Raw genomic sequence first — 22,486 nt, forward strand, 5'->3', positions numbered from 1 at the left:
GGGTTTCCATTTAAAAATCTGCCTTTAATTGTTGCTTTGCCATTTACATTTGTGACCTTGGACAAGACACTTTACTTCCCTAGGTGTCATCTGTAGAATGGAGCTTTGAGAGCATTTAGTACTACCGTGTGTGCAGGCACTTAGCAATAAGATACATATTAAGCCTCAGTAAATTGAAGTTCCCATTATGAAAGGCGGGGATTCTCGAGTTGTGACTGTGGAGGCAGAGGAACCCAGGGCTGGTGGGGAAAGCAGATGTGGCGGTGATTTCCTCAGGGACACTCCACACATCCTCCCAGCCCCGTCTTCCCAGCAGAGGCCTCACTGTCAGCCCGACCCGCGAGCTTGTGGGAGCGCTCCGGAGGGCTGCCTCCCCACAGCGCCGGTCCGGCGCATAGTCCGAACGGACACTTCCCGGCGTGCACCTCGGGTCGGGCCCCCGAGGGGCAGTCCAGCCGTGGGGACCTCGTCCCGGCCGCGTTAGAGGCTTGGGGCAGTAACCACCATTCACCCAGCTCCTACTTTTCCCTTTGCGAAGCGCGTCAGTCACCGTCAACCCCACCTTGGGCCGCGGCCCTCGAAGGGACTGTGAGGAGCGCTCGGCCCTTTCCTCCTCTCCTCCTCCAGGCGTCCGGCCCACCGCGTCCCAGGGAGGGTCCGAGGCCAGGCTTATCTACCCGGGAGGATTCCTTCGGCCCCGCGTAGTCCCCACTTCGGCCCGAGGCCGGCAGTCAGGCTCTGGAGACTGAGGGACGGGGACGGACTTCGAAGCCGCGCTGCCGGAGACTACAACTCCCAGGCGGCACCGCGGCGCGGCGGCAGCGAGCACGTCACTCAGGCACCGCCGGCGGCCCCGGGAAGCGGCGCGGGCGGGGGCAGGGGCTGGGGCCAACCGGGAGGCCGGTGCTGAGGATGAGGGCCGCCCGGCCGCCCCGCGCGTGAGGAGGCTGAGGGGCGCGCCACCCCGTCCTGGGGCGGGCGCCCCCGGAGCCCCGTCAGCCCCGCCCCGCCCGGAGGTTGTGGCCCGGGATGCGGAGCCGGGGGCCGCCGGTGGAGCTGCGCGGGGTGAGAGGCGCGGGGAAGGGGGCTGCCTGCTTCCCTCACCCTCGTCCCCCACCGGCGGACCCCGGCAGGAATTCGGCAGCTGCGCGGCCAGGCCTTCTTAGCGCCCTGACGTTTAGGGGGGACAGGTGAACCCGCTGCCCTTCCCCCACCCCACCCTGCCTGGACAGCTGAATCAGGGGGCACGACCCTGCCCTTTTAAAGAGGCTTTTTCTTGCTCCTATGGAGGGCCCCCCAGCCATGGCCCCCAGGAGTCCCCCAGAATCCGCAGGGACTGCCCCCCATCCTGGCCGCCGGGGCCCGCCCTCTGCATCCCGCGGGCAGACTGTGTGAAGCGGCCTCCCGCAGCCCCCGGCCCCTCCCCCATGGAGGAGGAGGAGTGGGGGGCGGCCAAGGAGTGGGGCACGACCCCCGCGGGGCCTGTCTGGACCGCAGTGTTCGACTACGAGGCGGCGGGCGACGAGGAGCTGACCCTGCGGAGGGGCGACCGCGTCCAGGTGCTTTCCCAGGACTGTGCCGTGTCGGGCGACGAGGGCTGGTGGACCGGGCAGCTACCCAGCGGTCGTGTGGGCGTCTTCCCCAGCAACTACGTGGCCCTCGGCACCCCCGCCGCCCCCGCCGGCCTCCAGCTGCCCCAGGAGATCCCCTTCCACGAGCTGCAGCTAGAGGAGATCATCGGCGTCGGGGGCTTTGGCAAGGTCTATCGGGCCCTGTGGCGAGGCGAGGAGGTGGCGGTCAAGGCCGCCCGGCTGGACCCTGAACGGGACCCGGCAGTGACAGCAGAGCAGGTGCGCCAGGAGGCCCGACTCTTCGGAGCCCTACAGCACCCCAACATCATTGCCCTCAGGGGCGCCTGCCTCAGCCCCCCACACCTCTGCCTGGTGATGGAATATGCCAGAGGGGGCGCCCTGAGCAGGGTGCTGGCAGGGCGCCGGGTGCCCCCTCACGTGCTGGTCAACTGGGCTGTGCAGGTGGCCCGGGGCATGAACTACCTACACAATGATGCCCCTGTGCCCATCATCCACCGGGACCTCAAGTCCATCAACAGTAAGTGGTGTCCTCCTCCAAAAACTTGCTTCCACTGAACCTTGTGAGGCCAAGCCTTGGTGGTGGGAGGGGGACACCAGAAAATCTTGGCTGGGGCAAGAGGGGGCAGCAGTATACCTTCAGGGCTGGGTGAGACAGTCCTTGTCCCATTAAGGGAGGAAAAGGAAGCCCAGAAAGGTTGAAGACTACAGTCACAGTAGCTCTATAAACATGTATCCATGAACACTGTGACAGGCCCTGTGTTCCCTGCTGAGAACAGGACAGGTACAGGGCCTGCCCTCATGGCCCTTACAGTCCAGCGCTACCATAGTCCACCAGGCAGAGGCAGAAAGAGCCTGGCCCAGAGTCAGGGTTTCTCAGCCTCAGTGCTATGGACATTTGGCACTGGAGGGTTGCAGAGGGGCTGACCTGGGTGCTGTAAGTTATGGAGTAGCATCCTTGGCCTCTACCCACTGGATGCCATTAGCATTCCCCACCCCCCAGTTAGGAGAACCAAAAATGTTTTCAGACATTGCCAAATGTCCTCTGTAGGGCAAAATAGCCCTCAGTTGAGAACCACTTCCTGGTGTCCTCCTGGGCCTCTGTCCCAGCTAGCCAAGACAAACTGGGAAAGAGGATGAGGAAGAAAAGGGATGTGGCTTATGTAAAAGCTTCCAGGCTGCCTGACCTATCATAAGACTCTCAAAAGTTGATTGGTTGGTTGACAGAGAACTGGGGCCAGATGGAAGGCAAGGTTCCCCAGAACTTACATCTAGATCAACCAGCTTCTCATGATGTCAGTTAATATTAACTGAGTAGCTATTACTTTGAAGCCCAACAGGGACCAAAACAGCCATGGTTTCTTCCCTTATGGCACTCACCATCTAGGGGTTTCATTCATTTCCTGGATATTTCCTGACCCTGTCCTGACTGTTAGGACACAGCAGGGAAAGAAAAATCCTACCTTTCTGGCTCTCCCATCCTTCCTCTGCCCCATGTCACTTCCTTTCTTGTCTGCATTGATTTGTTTATTCTGCCGTTTGGTATTTACTGGATCAGATCGTACACTAAGAAAGAGAGGTCCATTGTGAGTGAGGCCAACATGTTCCCTGCCCTCACATAATATGGTAGGGTTTTCTCTTTGCCCTCAACCCTCACGTCTCATCTGTTTCTGATTCATGTCAGTTCTTCATCTTGAAACGTTTGACTCCACATCACTATTTTTCTGTGAGCCCCTGGAGTAGAGGGATGGGGTCTTCCTCACTTTCCAGGTCTGGCATTCACTCAACAGACAGCTACCATGTGCCCAGGGTGTGACCAGTCCTGCGCCAGGGCCGGGGAATTGAGCAAGACAGACAGACGGCCCCCGTCCTCTTTGATGATCACGCTCTAATGCTGAAATTCTGGGTAAATGGAGGCAGGACTGCCAACACGCTCCTCTTGAAGCCCAGGGTCCCTTCTCAGTCCCTCCCCCCCGCTGCCCTGCTGATTCACAGCCTGCAGGTGGGGTGTAAGGACATGCTCCCATGGCCCCAAATTTCTCTGTAGCCAATGCCACTTGGACAAGGGTCAGTAGGGCCCTTAGCCTGGCTTCCTGATTGGGCACTGGGACTGACGCATGCGTGAGACAGAGGAAACAGGGCCTCCACAGCACAGCTTCCCCCGTTTAGCCTCCCCTGAGGAACTCCTCATCTGATGTCATTCATTCATTGGTTCATTCAACTAATAATTCTGAAGCAGAATTAAGTGTAGGCACTGTCCTGGGCTCTGGGGATTACAGAAGTGAACAAGATAAGATTACCCCACACGCTCACTTATGGAAGTTATATTCTAGTGGGCAGAAATAAATGGTTGATGTTTAAATAGATAACAAAATTTCAGAGTATCAAGGGCTCTGAAGGAAGTAAAGCAGATTAAGAATGGGGCAGAGGGAGCTCTTTAGATCAGATGGTCCAGGAAGGCAACATTTGAGCAGAGACCTGAACCCATAGGACCCAGCTTTATGAAGACCTGGGTAGGGCAAAGGTCCTAAGGTGCCTGGAAGAGCAGGAGTCAGGCAGAAGAAGGAGATGAGGTCGTAAAAGTAGAAGGGCCAGATCACGTCAATCTTGAGGGGCTATGGTGAAGACTTTGGATATTTTATTCAATGTAGTAGAAGCCATTAGAGGGTCTTAAGCAGGGGTAACATAATTATATATACATATATAATTAAGTTATATATATATATATAACATATATATAGCATGGGCTTCCCTTGTGGCTCAGGTGGTAAAGAATCCACCTGCAATGTGGGAAACCTGGGTTCAGTCCCTGGGTTGGAAAGATCCCCTGGAGAAAGAAATGGCTACCCACTCCAGTATTCTGACCTGGAGAATTCCATGGGCTGTATAGTATATATGTATGTTATATATATACTATATAAAGCTATATAAAGCTATACTATATATTATATTATATATTAATATAGTATATAATATATATTTATAGTATATTGTATTAATGTATATTACAAATTATAATATACTATATATTATATAAACTAACTATATATTATACTATACTATATATATATATGTATATATATATAGTGTGTATAGTATATATATATGTAAGTGAATTGAATTAGGCCCAGCATGGGAGAAATAAAGTGTAAGACCATGGAGTGTTCCCTGTGTCACAGGGTCACACCACAAACAGGAGTTGGTGACTTGAGAAGGGAAGACTTCTAGAAGGTAGAGTCACATGCCAGAGCCTCAGTTTGCTTGTCAATAAAATGGGTTGCTTGCTAGTTAATTTGTTTAAAGGGTTTAGCCCTGTACCTGCCATTTAATAGGCTCCTGATAAACACTGGCCATGATTGTTACTGTTGTTAGTAATCACTCTAGGCAGCAAGTAAGTTGGAACCATTCAATATGCTTGGGGGATAGATCTGTCAGTCAGATTTTGTTATAATACTGCTGTGTAACAAACCACCCCACACACACACCTGGCAAACTTGGTGTCTTAAAACTCAGTGTCCTTCATTACTGCTCATACATTTGCAGGCCTGCTGGAGGTAAACTGATTTAGCTGGGGCTCATCTTCCTTGGACCAGCAGGCTAGCCAGGGCATGTTGTCGTGGTGACAGCAGAAGGGCAAGAGGGCAAGCAGATATGAGAGGCTGGGTCTTGGAACTGGCACTCTGTCTCTTCTGCCTCATTTTATCAGACCAGTTGAGTCATACAGCCAACCCAAAGTAAAGGATGGGGAGATACATGCTGCCTCTGTAGTGGAAAGAACTTCAAAGTCACATGGCAAAGAGTGTGATGAATAAAAGAGTAGGACTGGGGCCATGAAGACCCCACAGCAGGTGACGAAAGGGGAAGGAAAACCATCCCCTCCTGCTCACGTCTGCAGTTGCCACTTCTGGGGTGGTTGGGAGTCTGAGACGTAGACCAAGGAGAACTAAGGCCATGGCTATCAACCTTTCACTGAGCTCCTGGGAGCCCAGGTTAGACTCGGGAGGCCAGTGAACTCAGGAGAAGCCCCCCAGCCCTTGATGGGAGGCTAAGGCAGCGATTAGACCCGGAGGAAAGGGTTCATGGGCTTCTGACCTGGGAAGGAGCTACTGCAGAAGGGGGCGACCCACGGTGACAGGGAGAGAACAAATAGGAGATTCCAGGTGAGGTGGGGGTAGGACACAGGTCTGCAGCCAAGCAGATCCAGGATGACCCCCCTTTCTTTCCACCCTGCAGTCCTCATCCTGGAGGCCATAGAGAACCACAACCTCGCAGACACGGTGCTCAAGATCACGGACTTTGGCCTCGCCCGCGAGTGGCACAAGACCACTAAAATGAGCGCTGCGGGGACGTACGCCTGGATGGCCCCGGAGGTTATCCGTCTCTCCCTCTTCTCCAAAAGCAGTGACGTCTGGAGGTGCTGACGGTGGGGTGGGGGAGCGGGAGGGGAGGGGAGGCCTCCTGGGAGTGGAGGAGGGAGGAAGGGGGAGAAGGGCAGAGTGGGAGGGACTGGCTGCCACAGCCACTGGGAGCTGGGATCTGGGTCCGGGGGCCACCAGCAAGGTCAGACCAGCAGATGAGCACCAAAGCAGGTGCCTGCTCTGCTAGCAGAAGTGGTATAAAGATAGCTGTCAGCACCAAAGACCCTCAAAACGCCATCCATGACATGGCCCCCACTCCTCAGACAGGAAACTGAGACCTTTATAGGTAACCATTCATTCATTCATTCATCCAGCTGCCCTGGGCTCAGGGGATACAGCAGCATATAAAAACAGACCCAGTTCCTGCCCACAGAAATAATACATACATACACAGGCTTCCGTAATGGTTCAGTGGGAAAAGAATCCCTTGCAGTGCAGGAGACACAGAAGACATGGGTTCAATCCCTGGGTCGGGAAGAGCCCCTGGAGGAGGGCATGGCAACCCATTCCAGTATTCTTGCCTGGAGAATCCCATGGACTGAGGAGTCTGGCTGGCTGCAGTCCAAAGGGTCGCAAAGAGTCAGACACGACTGAGCAACTTTCACTTCACTTTCACATACATACATGTGGAGCTGAAAAGGCTGTTTTTAAGTTAAGAAAATTGTAAAATAATTTTTAATAAATAATAAGTTAATAATAAGTTAACCCACCAGATAAAGGATTAGACAGTATTACGAGCTAAGAAGCTAACTGAAAAACACCCTGTGGTCTGGTGATGACTTTGGGGAAGGTTTTTATGAGAAATGGCACTCGAGCCTGGTTCTGGATGACGAGAAGGAGCCAGTCATGCAGAGTTTAGGGGAAGAAGCTTCCCAGGCAGGGGGAGCAGCTGCCACAAAGGAAATACTGAGGTGAGAACAGGCATGACATGTTCCAGAAAAGGACACATAGCTGGAGCAGAGCAGGCCGGGAGGAAATTCGTGGGAAATGACGGACGAAAGAGAGAGCCGAGGGCTCCGCAGAGAAAGGAGCGGACTCTAGGTTTATTCCAAATGCATTGGAAAACCATTGGAGGCATTTGTGAATGACATGATCTGATGGAGCATCACAAAGGCTCCCTCGGCTGATGGACTTCAGGGGACAAGAGGGGGCAGGAGGCCAGTGAGGTGGCTGTTTGTCACCCGCAGGACCTGGTGACAGCAGAAACTCAGCCTTCTCTTGGGAGGAAGCCAAACCCAGGTCAGTCCCCAGCTGAGGCTCCAGATGGAGCAAGCAGCAAAGTCATGGTCCTGGGGCAGACAGATCAGAGAGCAAGTCTCAACTAGAGCAGCGCAGCCCTTGGGGGGAAGTTTAGTCTTGCTTCACATAAGGCATTCATTTGTGATCCCAAACATTTATAGAAGCCATATTTCAGTGACAAAGAGCAGAAAACCCAAAATAAAAATAATATGGATGCTTTTGCTCTCATGTAAAAGCCCAAGACTGATATACTATTAGGAATTCAGAGTCCTATTTTAGGGTTTTTAATAGGGGTGTCATTCACAGTGGGCAATCAAAACATCCCCACAGGTTTCCAGAGATGTAGAAGAGGTAGAGGGGTTGGGGTCCGGCCACCTACACTTTCAACCCACTGTTGTCTTCCTCCACCTTGTATGGCCTCCATTCCCAAGGCTACTTCATGGTCCAGGATGGCTGCTTGAGCTCCAGCTTTTATTGTCTGTATTCCAACCAGTAGGAAGGAGAAAAGAGGAAAGGGGACCCCATCCCTTTAAGGAGACTTTTTGGAAATTAGTTGCACACTGCTGCTACTGCTAAGTCACTTCAGTCATGTCTGACTCTGTGCGACCCCATAGACGGCAGCCCACCAGGCTCCCCCATCCCTGGGATTCTCCAGGCAATAACACTGGAGTGGGTTGCCATTTCTTTCTCCAATGCATGAAAGTGAAAAGTCAAAGTGAAGTCGTTCAGTCGTGTCCGACTCTTCGAGACCCCATGGACTGCAGTCTACCAGGCTCCTCCGGCCATGAGATTTTCCAGGCAAGAGTACTGGAGTGGGGTGCCATTGCCTTCTCCGAGTTGTACACTAGACACTTCCATATCCCACTGGCCAGAACCCTTGCCATATGGGCATACTTTAATGCAAAGGAGGATGGAAAATTATTTCAGGCAGCATTCCTCCAGCTCAAATTTCCCGGAGCTGTCACTGAGAAAGGAGAGGCTGTGAGCTGCATGAGGGCAGGGGCTGTTTCTATCTTATTCCAGTACCTGGAACAGTGCCTAGCACACAGCAGACGTTTAATAAGTGTATGATGAATGAACGCATGCCTGGATATGGGGGAGCATGGGGATCCACTCCGTGTGAGGCATTACATAAAACACCAATGAGGAGCCAGAAGGAGCACAGTTTACTGGAGAAGAGGAACTTGCAGGTGACAGTAATAGTGACGCATGCTCTGGAACGTGTAGCCGCCAAGGCAGCTGCTGTGGGCTTCAGGTGGGCCCGAGTGCAGTGTGGCTCCACCACTTACAAGCTGTGTGACCTTAGGCAAACAACTTAACCTCTCTGAGCTTGCACCCACTCACTGGATAAAATAGGGGTCATACCGAGTGCCTTCTGCCTTACAGGACTCGAGTAATGCTGGCCTGGAGTGAGTGTTCTGTAAATGTTAAATAGTGTTAACTTGTATTTAGAGGTAAGTGCAGAGGGTTCAATGGAACTGTAGTGAAGGGGCCTCCAACCCAGATGTGGAGGCTGTGGAATCAAGGAAGCCTTCCTGGTTAGAGAGGGCACCTGAGTTGTGACTTAAAGGACAGTTAGGCAAAGGGGAAGGGTGTTCTCAACCAAGGGAACAATGTGTGCAAAGGCCAGAGATTAGGAAAAACAGGATTTGTTCAACTATTTAGCGTGGCTGCGAGATGCAGCCGGGGTTGGTATAGGGGCCAAGTGTTTAGAGGGGGAAGCTGCAGGGTCAGCAAGATCAGGGCGGATTTGCCCAGTGGGCACAAGGAACCCACCGAAGGTTTTCAGGCAGGGGAGAGGGAAGAGGGACAGAGCAAAGGCGATAGCAGAGGACCAACCCCACCACATCTGTTTGAGATCAGGCTGTGGAGGTCAAAGCCGGTTGTGGCCTCACTGGCTGGGGCTGGATGCTGGGGGGAGGGAGGCTCACCACGGGACTGGAGGCAGGGCTGGGGTGTGGGTGAGGATGAGGGTGGGCTCTGGCATCACCCCTCCCTCTCCCCCACCTGCAGCTTCGGGGTACTGCTCTGGGAGCTGCTGACGGGTGAGGTCCCCTACCGTGAAATCGACGCCTTGGCCGTGGCATATGGCGTGGCTATGAACAAGCTGACTCTGCCCATTCCCTCCACATGCCCCGAGCCCTTTGCCCGCCTACTGGAGGGTGAGCCAGGGCCCCGTGGAGAGGGTAGGCTCAGCTTGGGGTGGCAAGGAGCCCTCAGGCCCAGACACCCATCCACCCCTTCGCACCCATCCATTCCATTGGGCCCAGGAGTGAGGGAGAAGGGGCTGGAACCATGGGACCATGATCAGTCTCCAGACCTCCATGGCCTCCAGACCTTTGTTCTGGCCAGGCAAGCCCACAGTGCTTGAGGGCAGTCTATTAGGATTCACTGGCCCTGGGATTCCTCCCTGACCCTTGGTCCTACCACCAGTCAGGGAACAGGTCCCTGAGTTTCTCTCCCCAGAGTTTCACCAAGTGAAACGCTGCCAAGAACGTGGCTTTGAATTCCTTTCCCCGGGCTCCATGGGAGCTATTTAACCACAGTCCCTTAAAGTCCTGCCTCCACTGAGCAGGCTGATGCCCCAGAGCATGGCCACTGACATCTCCACTCCCACTGCTGTCCTCCCCGCCCCAACCCCAGAATGCTGGGACCCAGACCCCCACGGGCGGCCAGATTTTGGCAGCATCTTGAAGCAACTTGAAGTCATCGAACAGTCAGCCCTGTTCCAGATGCCGCTGGAGTCTTTTCACTCGCTGCAGGAAGACTGGAAGCTGGAGATTCAGCACATGTTCGATGACCTCCGGACCAAGGAGAAGGTGAAGGCAGGGTTGAGGTGGGAGGAATGAAGCAAGATCCCCGAGTTCTGATACCATGGATGGGGCAGAGTCCCTTCCCCTGAGCCCGGGGGTCTTTGGGTCCCATGCAGGGTAAGGGAGCCTTTTTCACATGTTAAGGAAAGACAGCCTCCTGTTGGCAGATTGATAAGAAAAAGACACCCTACCCTGAAGTACTTACAGGTGACAATGCATGAGGTCTAGAAATTGGCTTTAAAACCCCACAGCAAAAGTGAGAGGGAGAGAGGAGCAGGAAGGTGATGCGTGAAAAAAGATTTGTAAAGTAACTGTCGAAGTTGGATGGATGGTGAGTGGGTCGGATGCACTGATGCTTTTGTGGATGATTTCCAAATTGAAAACTTCAAAAATTAAAAATAAAAGAGAGGAAAAAAAAAAAAAGAAGAAGAAGAAAGAAAAGCCAGCCCTTTATTTGGGCCAACACAGCCTCCTACCCTGGCCCCCAACCTGGTTAGTGAAGAGTAAGTTGGATTGTGCCCCCAATTTGCCCCACAGCAGGATGGCCTGTGCAGGACACCAACCAAGCCCAGCAGCCCCGGGACCATCCCCGGGGGCAGGGTAGCTCCGGCCCTCCCCCCAAGCCGCCCATCTCCTCCGCAGGAGCTCCGGAGCCGCGAAGAGGAGCTGCTGCGGGCGGCTCAGGAGCAGCGCTTCCAGGAGGAGCAGCTGCGGCGGCGCGAGCAGGAGCTGGCCGAGCGCGAGATGGACATCGTGGAGCGGGAGCTGCACCTGCTCATGTGCCAGCTGAGTCAGGAGAAGCCCCGGGTCCGCAAACGCAAGGGCAACTTCAAGCGCAGCCGCCTGCTCAAGCTGCGGGAAGGCGGCAGCCACATCAGCCTGCCCTCCGGTACCCGGCCACGCCCCTTCAGCAGCCCCGAGAGGCCGCTGGGAGCAGCGCTAACCCAGGGGTCATCTCTTCCTTTTATTTCTTTACTTTTCAAGCCTTTTTATTATTATTATTACTAAATATATCACAACTACAGAAAATGACCCCCAAACAACTTTATAGCTTAATGCATTAATAGAATCTCCCAGGAGAGCAGAGAGACCCTACAGCCACCCCAGATGCCTGCACATGCCCCCTCCAAACAATCCCCCTGCCATTCCCTAAGAGTAAACGCCTGCCTTGACTTTCAGGGCCGTCACTTCCTTACTTTTCCTCATAGTTTTGTCTCCCAGCTATTTGTTTAATATCTTTTTAAATCTTCTTTATCCTCCTTGCCTCATTTATCCCAGAGCATTTCCCATAGTCTGGATTTCGCTGCTTGCAGCTCCCTGGTATCTCTTAACATGTCCCTCTGTCCCCTGAATTTCCTATTAATTGGTATTAGGTTAAACCATGTGAAATTGCTGGTGTTCAGCCATTTTTGACCTACAGAAACAGAAGTTTCACATGGCTCAACCTAAGAGTTGGATCTCAAGGCTTAATCAGTTTTAATTTCCAGTTTGATTTTTTTTGGGGGGAGACTGCTTCCTAGGTAACGTCAGAAGGCACTTCATGCTGATATTCTCTCTTTTACAAGAGTTACAAGCCCTATAGCAGTGCCTAGAATAACACCAGCCAACAGAAATAAGGCAGGCTGCATGTGTCATTTTACATTTTTTAGTAGCCATATGGAAAAAAGGCGGGGCGAAACAGGTGAAATTAACTTTAATAGTGTATTTTGTTTAGCCCAATATTCACATGTAGTCATTACAAGAAAATTTTAAAATAAGATATTTTACCTTTTTTCCCCACACTAAATCTTTGAAATCCAGCGTGCATCTTACGGGCTTCCCAGGTGGCACCGAAAGTGAAAGTTGCTCAGTCGTGTCCAACTCTTTGCGACCCCATGGACTATACAGTCCATAGAATTCTCCAGGCCAGAATACTGCAGTGGGTAGCCTTTCCCTTCTCCAGAGGATCTTCCCAACCCAGGGATCAAACCCAGGTCTCCCACATTGCAGGCGGATTCTTCACCAGCTCAGCCACCAGGGAAGCCAGGTGGCACTAGTTATGAAGAACTCACTTGCCTGCCAGTGCAGGAGATGTAACAGTTTCAGGTTCAATCCCTGGGTTGGGAAGATCCCCTGGAGGAGGGCATGGCAACCCACTCCAGTATTCTTGCCTGGAGAATCCCTATGAACAGAGGAGCCTGGCAGGCTACAGTCCATGGGGTCTCAGAGTCAGACACGACTGAAGTGACTTCACTCAGGCATTCTTATCCCTGAGTTCATTTTATATTCTTGTGCATCTCAATCTGGGCTCTAAATTTTCCTCAGAATTTCATGACCTATATTTAGGTTTCATAAAATGTACAGTTGAAAGAGCAGATTCACATACCAAAGTTGTTCCAAACATACTTAAATGTTTCCAATGACTGAACTGAGTATCTGTTTTTAAAAGGAAATTTAAATTACTTACAACTAAATAACTAAAGGTAACACTCTCCAGTTCCTCGGTTGCACAAGCCACATTTCAAGCGCTTTTCCATGTGTGGCTAATGGCTGCCATATTGGACACTCAAGCCTAGATCCTCGGGGCAGCGGCTCTCAAACCTGAGTGAGCAGCAGAGGTAACTTGGGTACTGTTACACAGCAGTTGGATTGCTGCACCTCACCCCCACAGTTCCTGATTCAGGGAAGGCAGCAAGAATCTGCATTTCCAAGAGGTTTCCACTTGACGTGGATGCTGCTGGGAACACACTTTGAGAACCACCCCATTAAGGAATGTGAAATGGTGGCATTCCTTCTATTTTCCTTCAAAGGGAACTTCTCTTTGGCTACTCATGGAACCCTGTGCTTAGGAAAGTCTCTTTCTTTTTGCAGGCTTTGAACATAAGATCACAGTCCAGGCCTCTCCAACCCTGGACAAGCGGAAAGGCTCAGATGGGGCCAGCCCACCCGCAAGCCCCAGCATCATTCCCCGGCTGAGGGCCATTCGCTGTGAGTATCTCCCAAGGCCTTGCCCAGTCAGTGAACAGATTTCCCTGAGCACATACCTGGCACCAAGCCAGAGCAACATTAGGGTGGCAGGCAGGTAGGACCCCCCTCCCTCGTTCTCACTGGGGGAAACGGGCAACAAGTAAACAGACTGGTGGACAGGATAATTTCCTGTAGTGATACGCACCCTCAAGGAAGTCAGGGGAGGGACTAAAACAGAAGAGCTGCTATTTTTAAATCACAAGGAAAGCCTGTCAGAGAAGCTGAGGTTTAAGTAGGAACCTGCACGGTCAGGAGGAGTAACATATGCAGAGATCTGAAGGAACAGTGTCCCTGGCAGAGGGAACAGCAAAGGCGGAAGCCCAGAGGCAGGAACAAGTATGCTGATTATGAGCTGGGAAGGCCAACTTGGATGAAGTAGAAAGAATGGGAGGGAAAGCAGTGAGTTTATGGTCAAGGGTTCAGCAGGAGAGGATTGCCCTGGGCCTTAAGAGCGGGGATAAGGAATCTGGATTTTATCTAAAATCTGAGGGGGAGCCTCTGGAGGGCTGTGAGCAAGGCAGTGATGGAGGAAACTTGACCTTTTCCCTCTGACTGCCATGAGGAGTAGGGATTGTAGGCGGGCAGGAGTCAAGATGGGAGACAGGTGAGACGAGGGTGCTGGGCCAGGGCAGGGACCTTGAATGGGGCAGATGGCCTGTCAGCTGCATGGCAGAGGTACAGGGTTCACTGAGGAGGTGAAGGATTCCCGGTCAGCTTCCCCACTCCATTCTGCTCCATCATTCACCCCTGGCCTCGCCCCACACACCACCCCTGACACACACTGCTCTTTGGGCACCTGCTTTGTACCCAGAGGTCATTCTCCTGGGCAGACACAGAGACAAATAATGACCGAACCACGGTGGTCAGGATGTTCAACGTGTGATGGGAACAGAGGAGAGAGAGCAGTCGACTCTGCAGGGGACAGGCTATTCCAGAACACTCCACAGGGACTTGGCATCTGCTCCTCCCTCTGCCTTGTGTCCCCCTGACTCCCTCCCTCACCTCCTTCAAGTCTCTGCTCAGATCTCTCCTTCTCACACACCAGACCATCCCTAACTCCCAAGCCCCCTACCAGCTTTCCATGCCCCACACTGCTGACCACCTTCTAGCCCCCGACTCAGGTGGCAACCTAGGGTGACTCCTGTTGATCATCTGTCCTCGGCCCCTAAAATGTAAACTCTTCCAGGGCCAGGGCAGGGTGTCTGGTCTGCTCGTACCACTGCTGTCTTCTCAGCATCTCCCACAGGGCTTGGCACATAGACGGTGCTAGTGAACATTTGGGAATTAAGGGGTGGCTGAAGAGTTAACCGGTGAGGGGTGACAGGTGATGACACTGAGGAAGCCAGGACATCGTCCCGACAGCTGGAGGGAGTTATGTGAGGATGGCTAGCAGGGAAGGATCATGATTGGAGTCAGAATCCCAGCTCCCTTGGGCTTCCAGGTGGAGGGTGAGACCAAGGTGGGGAGAGTAAGGCTGGAGATCAACTGGGACAGGTTGAGACCCAGTGACCAAGTGGCTTCTCTGGGCCAGTGACCCCCATGGATGGTGGTGGCTGTAGCACCAGCTGCAGCAGCAGTGGTGGCGGTGGGACGTGGGGCCGCAGCAGCGCCCCCCCGAAGAAGGAAGAGCTGGTCGGGGGCAAGAAGAAGGGCCGGACCTGGGGGCCCAGCTCCACGCTGCAGAAGGAACGGGCTGGTGGAGAGGAGAGGTACTGGCTGCATGGAGCCACCCCCCGCCCCCCGCCGGTGCCTCTCTCCTAGGCCCTTGGCAGCCAGGAGGCCTATGACTGCCCCCCCTAATCTTTGGCGCCCCCTGCAGGCTGAAAGCCCTGGGAGAAGGAAGCAAACAGTGGTCATCAAGTGCCCCCAACCTGGGCAAATCCCCCAAACACACACCCATCGCCCCAGGCTTTGCCAGCCTCAATGAAATGGGTAAGAGGGTGAGGGTGCCTTTAAAAGGGAGGGAGAGGGACATTCCCTGGCAAAGGGGAACATAACCCAAGACCAAGGGGTGACCATTCCCCAGGGTTGCACGGAGGGAGCCGGATTTCACTGGCCAGAGGGTAGGACGCATTCCTGGAATGGGAGATAGCTGGTCCCTGGGTGGTGGGGGTCATTCCCAAGGGGAGGGAAGTTGGGGGGAAAAATGCTCAAGAACCACGCTTAGTGGGACTTGCTGATCTTGGTGGGGTCACTGGGGGCAACCCCTTGCCTCCAAGTCCCGGGGTGGGGGGATGGGCCGAAGGGCCCCGGGCCCAGAGTTAAGTGAGTCAGAGGCCAGTGACGGCCCTCTCCGGTTGCAGAGGAGTTTGCGGAGGCAGACGAAGGCAACAGCGTGCCCCCGTCCCCCTACACCACCCCGTCCTACCTCACGGTGCCGCTGCCCGCCCAGCCCTCCCCGGGGGCGCGGGCGCCATGGGAGCCGAGTCCGCCCGCGCCGCCCGCGCGGCTCGGGCACGGCTCCCGGCGGCGCTGCGAGCTCGCGCTGCTGGGTTGCGCCACGCTCCTGGGCGCCGTGGGCCTGGGCGCCGACGTGGCCGAGGCGCGCGCGGCGGAAGGCGAGGAGCAGCGGCGCTGGCTCGACGGCCTTTTCTTCCCCCGCGGCGGCCGCTTCCCGCGGGGCCTGAGCCCGACCGGGCGCTCTCCCGGCCGCCGCGACGACGCGGCCCCCGGCCCGGGCCTGGCGCCCTCCGCCACCCTTGTGTCACTGTCGTCGGTGTCCGACTGCAACTCCACGCGTTCGCTGCTGCGCTCCGACAGCGACGAGGCTGCGCCGGCCGCGCCCTCCCCGCCACCCTCCCCACCCCCGCCCCAGCCCAGCACCAACCCCCTGGTGGACCTGGAGCTGGAGAGCTTCAAGAAGGACCCCCGGCAGTCGCTCACGCCCACCCACGTCACGGCTGCGCGCGCTGTGAGCCGCGGGCACCGGCGGACGCCGTCGGATGGGGCGCTGGGGCAGCGGGGGGCGCCGGAGCCCACGGGCCCCGGCCCTGGTGAGTGAGGCTCCACGCGCTCAGAAAAGGGCCCATCTCCCTTGCGCCCCCGAAGCTCTATGTCCCAGCCCAGCAGGGACCCGCTGGACGCGGAGTCCTCTTGCTTAGCGTGAGGAGAGTCAGTGTCCCCATGGTCCCCACTGCTTCAAGAGGCTTTGTGGATCCCTGGGTAACTGAGACGCAGGAGGACGCAGGGGTGGCAACTCTAATGCCTACAGGGGCCAGGCAGGTGACATTAATGGGAACGATTACTAGCGCTAACCCCTGTTAGGTACCCGTGCCCTATAGTTTATCAACAGGACAAAGATGATTAGAACAGAAAGGAACTAAGGCACTGCGCCGCTTGTTCTTCATTACTGTGTTTAATCCTGGCCTGTGTGGCAAGGCGCTGAAATCCCCATTCACAGACAGCAACATGCCTAAGGTGTCTCTGGGTCTTGGTGAGCCTGCCCAGGGTTGGAGAGGCCGGAGGGAGTACTAGCAAGGAGACGGGCTCTGAGAGATAAAGGGCTGCCCAGAGTCGCACCCAGACGAGTGAGCAGTTAGGAGTGGGGGCGGGTGGGGGTGGCAAGGTAAAGGTCCAAACCCCGTTGGACAGCGGGCCCAACAAAATCAGATTTTTTTGTCAAGAGAAGTCCAATTCCAATCTTCATGTAAATGCTCCTGCCTTTTAAACACCACCCTCTGGCCCACCCCACTCACCTCCTCCGATCCTCTCTTACCAGGCCCTCGAGATCCCCTGGACTTCCCCCGCCTGCCCGACCCCCAGGCCCTGTTCCCCACCCGCCGTCGGCCCGCTGAGTTTCCGGGTCGCCCCACCACCCTGACCTTCGCCCCAAGGCCCCGGCCAGCCGCCAGCCGTCCCCGCCTGGACCCCTGGAAACTGGTCTCCTTCGGCCAGACTCTCAGCATCTCGCCTCCCAGCAGGCCGGACACTCCGGAGAGCCCGGGGCTCCCCAGCATGCAGCCCACGCTGCTCGACATGGACATGGAGGGGCAAAGCCAGGACAGCACAGTGCCCCTGTGCGGGGCCCACGGCTCCCGCTGAGGCCTACCCGCAGCCGCCCGCCTGGGCGGCCCTGAATGTAGCGCCCCAGGCCCCGCCCCAGCCCACCGTGCCACGCGGCAGGGGAGGCCCTGGGCAGGATACTCACTATTTATTGGGGAAGGGGGGAGGGAGGGCACTTAATTTATTCCTTTGTACCCCAGGGGTGGTGCCCTGTGCCTGCCCTGCTGTAGGGGGGAGGGTGGGCAGGGGTACTCAGGGACAGGGCGTCATAGGGGATTCGGCACAAAATGCAGCATTAAAGGTAACCCCTGCCCCCTACCGCGTTTGGCTGTGTGTCTTTCCCTGGCCCAGGCCCAGGTCCTAGATCATCCCCAGTGGCGCAGCATCCCCCATGCTCCGTCCCGGGCCTCTCTGGATTTCTGAGTCCAGGGGGTGTAGCCTAGGCCCTTGTCCCCACAAGAATACCACACAAAGAAGTTATGGTCACCAGTGATAAGTGCTTTACCAGAGAACTCGGTATGAATGAGTCAGGGGAAGTTACACGGTGAGATGAGGTGGGAGGGGGGAGGGGGGAGTAGGGACACTCCCCCAGGTTGGCCTCAGCCAACGACGTCCCGAGTCCCTGGCCCGGCCCCACTGTCTTCCCGCTGGAGACTGCAGCGGTTCATCTTGAGCTGAGTCAGCTGGATGTAGCGCAGGACGTTGGTGTCTGCAGGAGAGGCGGGCAAGGCATCATCTGTGTGTCCTGGGGCAGCAGGTGACATCTGCACCACCTTGACTCATACGTCATGGTCCCCATCCTCCACTGGCTCCCCCACACAGCCTGTGTCGCCAGAGCCCTTCTCACAAAGCCCAGCCAAGCAGGCAGAGCAGGACGTGTCACACCTCCACACTTTCGTATCTGCCATGCCTTCAGCCAGGCACGCCTGCGCTCAGAGACTCCTGTCGCACTTCTCACCCTCCAGCAACACTGGAGGAAGTGTGTTCTCTCCAAAGCCCTTAGAGGAAAACTCTCCTCACACCCTGGGCCATGCACCTGTTGTGCTCCTACTTCACTGGTTATTAATACAGAACTGAGTCTTCTGCCTCCTCCACCCCATGTGCATGTGCGCACGCACACACACACACCCTATGATCTCCCATCGGGCAAGGAACAAGCCTCCATGTCTGCCAACCCCTCCCCCTGCTAATTTTCTGGCATTGCCAGGAAAGGTGAATGAATAGGTGAGTGTGTGAATGGGTTAGTGAGTAGGTGAATGAGTTTGAGGGGGGATAGGTAAATGGAGATGGAGGCGCGCGGTGGAGGGGCCGGGGGCGGAGGTTGTGAGTGGCCAGGAAAGTGACTAAATAGGTGAACAGAAGCTATCAGGGTGGGTTAATGGCCAAAGAGCTGAGAGGTGGTTGGGGGAATGCCAGGAACGACAGGTGAGTGGACACGAATCACTGGCAGGTGAGTGGATGAGTGTGAGGAGTAGATGGATAAAGAGTGGGCGTGGGGTAGGGGGCACAGCACTCGCTGAAGCCGCTCTGCCCTCATGCTCCTTCCCTTGTTTCCTCTCTCCCACCCTCACTTGCTCCCACCCGCTCCCACCCACCTGTGGGCTCCCGGCTGCGGGCCTCCTGCAGGTAGCGCAAGGCGCGTGCATAGTCGCCCAGGTGGTAGAAGGCAATGCCGGCGCGGTAGGTAGCCTTGAAGTTGCCCTGCTGCTTCTCCAGCACCTTGAGGCAGTACTCGCGCACCCGCTCATAGTTCACCAGCTCCGACTGCAGGAGGCAGGCTGCGGGAGCACCGGAACCGGCGCTCTCACAGCCTGTCGACACTGAGGCCTCGGCTGATCGCGAGGAGCCTGGCCTTCAGGCTCCAGAGAATCAATCCCTTCCGTTTCAGACGGCGGAGCCCAGCCTACAGGCTTGCTCCGGCCACCAGGAAACGCCAAGCTTCTGACCAATCAAGACAGAATCAATCTGCGCCGCCGCTAGAGGGCGCGAAAAACACACAGCGAGGCTCTCGGAGCTTCCTTAGCTGCGAGGTGTCTGCTAGGGAGAGTACTAAGGGCGATCTCAGAGATGGTGAGGGATGGGCCCTTGAATGACTCCTCCAGGGTAAGTTTTTCTCACCTGAGATTCGCAGGTGGCAGCCCAAAGCCCATTTCCTGCATCCCAGCTCCTTCCATCCCTAGACTCCCAACACCTCTCCCTAATCAAGATTTTAGTTCTTCCCCCACTTCACAGACCCCAGCCCTAACGCCTTCAAGCCTCCAGCCCCAACCCCAAGGCTTGAGGAGTACCTCTCACGTCCCGCCCCTCTCACATAGGCACCCTCTGCGCTCCCCGACGGCCGTACCCGTGAGAGAGTCGTAACATTCCACCTCTGTGTTCTCCACCAGGCGCCGCTGCTCCTCGCTGAGGCGGGCTGGCCCGGGGCTGGTGGCGGGCCCGGGGGTGGGGGCGGGCAGGCCTCCAGGGCGGGCTCCCTGCGCCGCCTTCAGCTGCAGTAGCGCTCGATGATACTTGCCGATGGCTTCCCGGAACTTCTTCTCCCGGTAGCAGCGCTGACCCTCCGCCTTAAACGCCACGGCGGCCCGCAGGCTGCTGTCGAGCGCCGCACCCAGGGCTCCCGACGCTTCTGGGGTAGGACTGGACCGGGCCGATCCATGGCGGGGGCTGGGGCCCGGCGGGGAAAGGGCGGGAGGCGGGCGCGGCGGAGGCTCCGGGGCAGCGCTGAGCATCAGCACCGGGGACAGCGCGCCGCGCTGCATTGTGGGAAACTCCTGCGGCCGCCGCTGCAGCTACCGCATCGCCCCCCGCGGGGCTGGTCCCCACCCTTTCTCCGCCCCCGCACCTCCGACAGCCGACTCCGGGTGCCCCCTATGGGTCTAGAGAAACCCCTCAAAACCCCACTCTCTTCAAAACCCTTCTTCCCACTCCTCTTACCTTCCCCACCCTGCTGCTTGCTCTCCTCCCCTATGCCCAGAGCTCCCGAACCTTTCTAGGAGGAAGGAACAAGTCTGGGGGAAAGAGCAGGAAGATAACCTCATGGAAAGCTGGTTTTCAGACCGGTAGGCATCTGGCATAGTTGGATAAGAACACAGGCCATGCATTCAAGCTGCCCAAATTCCTACTTATTTTCTCACTAGTTGTTGACTTGGACAAATCACCCAAATTACCTGTGATTCTGTATCCTCATCCGTGACACAGGGCTATGATAGCAAATGTGGAACACACTCGTTTATCTATGCAACAAGCAAATATTGACTGATATCTTTCTGTGCCCAATTCTGGGACTGGGTGATGCTGGGACATAGGAGGGACTGAGAGCACCTCAGAGTCTACCCTCACTGGGTTCCTTGGCAAGTGGGGAGACAGGCCGGTGATCAGACAGTGGCAGCCCAGAGTGGGCTAACCTGGGAGGTAGAGGCAGAGGGGCCAGGGCTGCAATGGGGGAAACACAACAAGCTCTGCGGATCCACAGGAGGCACAGCCAGCAAGGGCTGAGATGGTGAGTGAAGACTTCCCGAAGGAGGGGAGAACTCGATGAACAGAGAGATCTGCTTCTTTCCCTCAGCTAGCTCACTGTCTGAGTAGAACAAGACAGCGAGAAAGCAGGCAAGTGACAGCGCAGCGTGAGGGTCACAGTAATAAAAAAATGCACAGAGCAAGAAACACACGAGAGATTTTCGAGAGAAAAAGAGCGAATGATTGTCCTGCAACCCTCCTTAGCCGCTTAGTGCTGAGACCTTGAGTAAGCTCCTCGGTCTTCCTCCACCTTCCTTGTGTGTAACATGGGGGTAGCAAGTGAGCTTCCTCCCAAGTAGCTGCAGGAGCCGAATCGCGTTATGTAGGTAAAACATGTGGTACAGTAATGACCAAATAGCAGCCAGTGTTCCTTATCATTCTTGAGACTGTGAGATATATGATTGTAAGTGCCTGACTCGGAGTCATCGTCCACATAAACTAGTTTCACTTATTTTATTTGGCTCCATTGGGTCTTAGTTGCAGCATGCAGGATGTTTCCTTACGGTGCATGGACTTTCTAGTTCCAGTGTGTGGGTATAGTTGCTTTTAAGCATGAGGGATCTTAGTTCCCCGACCAGGGGTCGACTTGGCATTGCCTGCATTGTAAGGTGGATTCTTAACCACTGGAGCACCATGGAACTCCTGGCACATTCATGAATAGTTGTGGAATGAATGAGTGAATGAGTAACTATGTATAGCACCATTACCACCCCCACCAAGACCCTAGCCTGGGTCTCATTCCCAAGCATCAACCCTGCATTTCCACTGTCCCCTCCCCCTCCCACAGCAGTTCCCACCCAACAGACCCACACCTGAACATGACACCTCTCATTCCAACTGCATTTCTATATTTTATTGGCTGAGTCGCTCCCTGATCCTCCAAACGTGAACACCCCAGTGGTGAAAACTTCCTCTCAGCACCTCCAAACCTAGGCTTAGTTAAGAGTCTAACATTCCCGAGACTATATTCCAGAACAGCATCAGTCACCTTTCTGCACCTCAGACGTGTTTTTAATTGAAAATGTGGAAACCCACTGATTCATAACAACTATTTTCTGAGCAAACCTACTAATGTCTGAGTGCTACAGGCTCAGTAGAAAGAGGGGACAATGGTACTAGCTCACAGTTCTGCTAAGATGCAGTGCTAGCACTTCCACAGTACCTACGAGGTGTCAGGCACGGTCCTAAAGCTTCACGTTTATGTTAACTCACGTCCTCATCACACCACCATGAGGTCGGTACTATAATTATACCCACTGACACTGTGGCACTTCAGATGTTAAATAAACCAGACCGCATTTAACAAACTCTTGCTATCCAAGGCCCATACGATCACAAACTGATGACCCTCGCAGGCCAGTATATGTGATGTGTTGGATTTATGCAACCGTTAAAAATACTGAATTAGTTGCCAACATATAAAAGCAGAGATATTTATGGAATCGCAGATTTTCAACTTCCCTTACGAACGAAAGCTGAAAACCTGGCACCATGAAGGTGACATTCTTCGTGACTAGGAAAGGCATTCTCAGTTTCTCACAGTCGTCCTTCCTAGTTTCTCCCCAACCGGGAGACCAAGGTTCATTAGCCCGCGTTGCTATTTTCCTCTCAGCGTCTCTAATTTCCCCAAGTATTTGCGTTTGAGATCCGAGTTTTTCCCCAGCTCAGCGGCGCTTGTGGAAGCCCGCCAGTGCCCCCTGGCGGCTTAATCCAGAATTCTCATCTCGTCTCCCGCGTGAGAACATCCAATCAGGTGAGTGGGAGGCCCGGAAGTGACCAATCAAAAATTAGAGAAGGGCCAGAATTTGACCATTGAGGATAGAGAGCGCTCGGAATAAAAACTTTTTTATTGAAGTGGGAAACCGACGCACAAGGAGAGTCTTTTTTGCTGGGGTCTCCGGGC

The 22,486-nt window shown here is 55.1% G+C and overlaps 3 protein-coding genes across 3 annotated transcripts in view; 2 read left to right on the forward strand and 1 right to left on the reverse strand.

Annotated features, from left to right (window-relative positions):
* The window catches only part of LOC138096805 (zinc finger protein 546-like), a 91,819-nt gene extending 90,653 nt beyond the window's left edge, over positions 1–1,166 (forward strand). Inside the window, exon 8 of the mRNA XM_068993070.1 lies at positions 772–1,166. Within this exon, the coding sequence (XP_068849171.1) occupies positions 772–1,166 (395 nt within the window). The remainder of the gene's footprint in view (positions 1–771) is intronic.
* Positions 1,087–17,230, forward strand: MAP3K10 (mitogen-activated protein kinase kinase kinase 10). The gene is made up of 10 exons (XM_068992149.1): positions 1,087–2,109; positions 5,823–6,003; positions 9,260–9,408; positions 9,890–10,065; positions 10,702–10,948; positions 12,910–13,026; positions 14,597–14,774; positions 14,885–14,997; positions 15,369–16,058; positions 16,784–17,230. Exons 1-10 carry the CDS (start codon positions 1,428–1,430, stop codon positions 17,104–17,106), a joined length of 2,856 nt encoding a protein of 951 aa, XP_068848250.1. The 5' UTR covers positions 1,087–1,427; the 3' UTR covers positions 17,107–17,230.
* A 436-nt stretch (positions 17,231–17,666) lies between these two features.
* TTC9B (tetratricopeptide repeat domain 9B) lies at positions 17,667–19,826 on the reverse strand. Its single transcript, XM_068993352.1, has 3 exons — positions 19,412–19,826; positions 18,663–18,845; positions 17,667–17,776 (listed from the first exon to the last, which is right to left on the reverse strand). The coding sequence occupies exons 1-3, from the start codon at positions 19,824–19,826 to the stop codon at positions 17,667–17,669; spliced, it is 708 nt and encodes a 235-aa protein (XP_068849453.1).
* Between the last annotated feature and the right edge of the window lie 2,660 nt (positions 19,827–22,486).

This window comes from Capricornis sumatraensis, chromosome 20, assembly GCF_032405125.1.
Source record: "Capricornis sumatraensis isolate serow.1 chromosome 20, serow.2, whole genome shotgun sequence".
Classification (NCBI taxonomy): Eukaryota; Metazoa; Chordata; class Mammalia; order Artiodactyla; family Bovidae; genus Capricornis; species Capricornis sumatraensis.

Coding starts and splice junctions, on each gene's coding strand:
- MAP3K10 (XM_068992149.1), top strand. CDS start 1,428: ATGGAGGAGGAGGAGTGGGGGGCGGCCAAGGAGTGGGGCACGACCCCC. Junction 9,409..9,889: donor CTTTGCCCGCCTACTGGAGG/GTGAGCCAGGGC, acceptor CCCCAACCCCAG/AATGCTGGGACCCAGACCCC. Junction 14,775..14,884: donor CGGGCTGGTGGAGAGGAGAG/GTACTGGCTGCA, acceptor CGCCCCCTGCAG/GCTGAAAGCCCTGGGAGAAG.
- TTC9B (XM_068993352.1), bottom strand. CDS start 19,826: ATGCAGCGCGGCGCGCTGTCCCCGGTGCTGATGCTCAGCGCTGCCCCG. Junction 18,846..19,411: donor ATGTTACGACTCTCTCACGG/GTACGGCCGTCG, acceptor GTGCTCCCGCAG/CCTGCCTCCTGCAGTCGGAG. Junction 17,777..18,662: donor CCGCAGCCGGGAGCCCACAG/GTGGGTGGGAGC, acceptor CCTCTCCTGCAG/ACACCAACGTCCTGCGCTAC.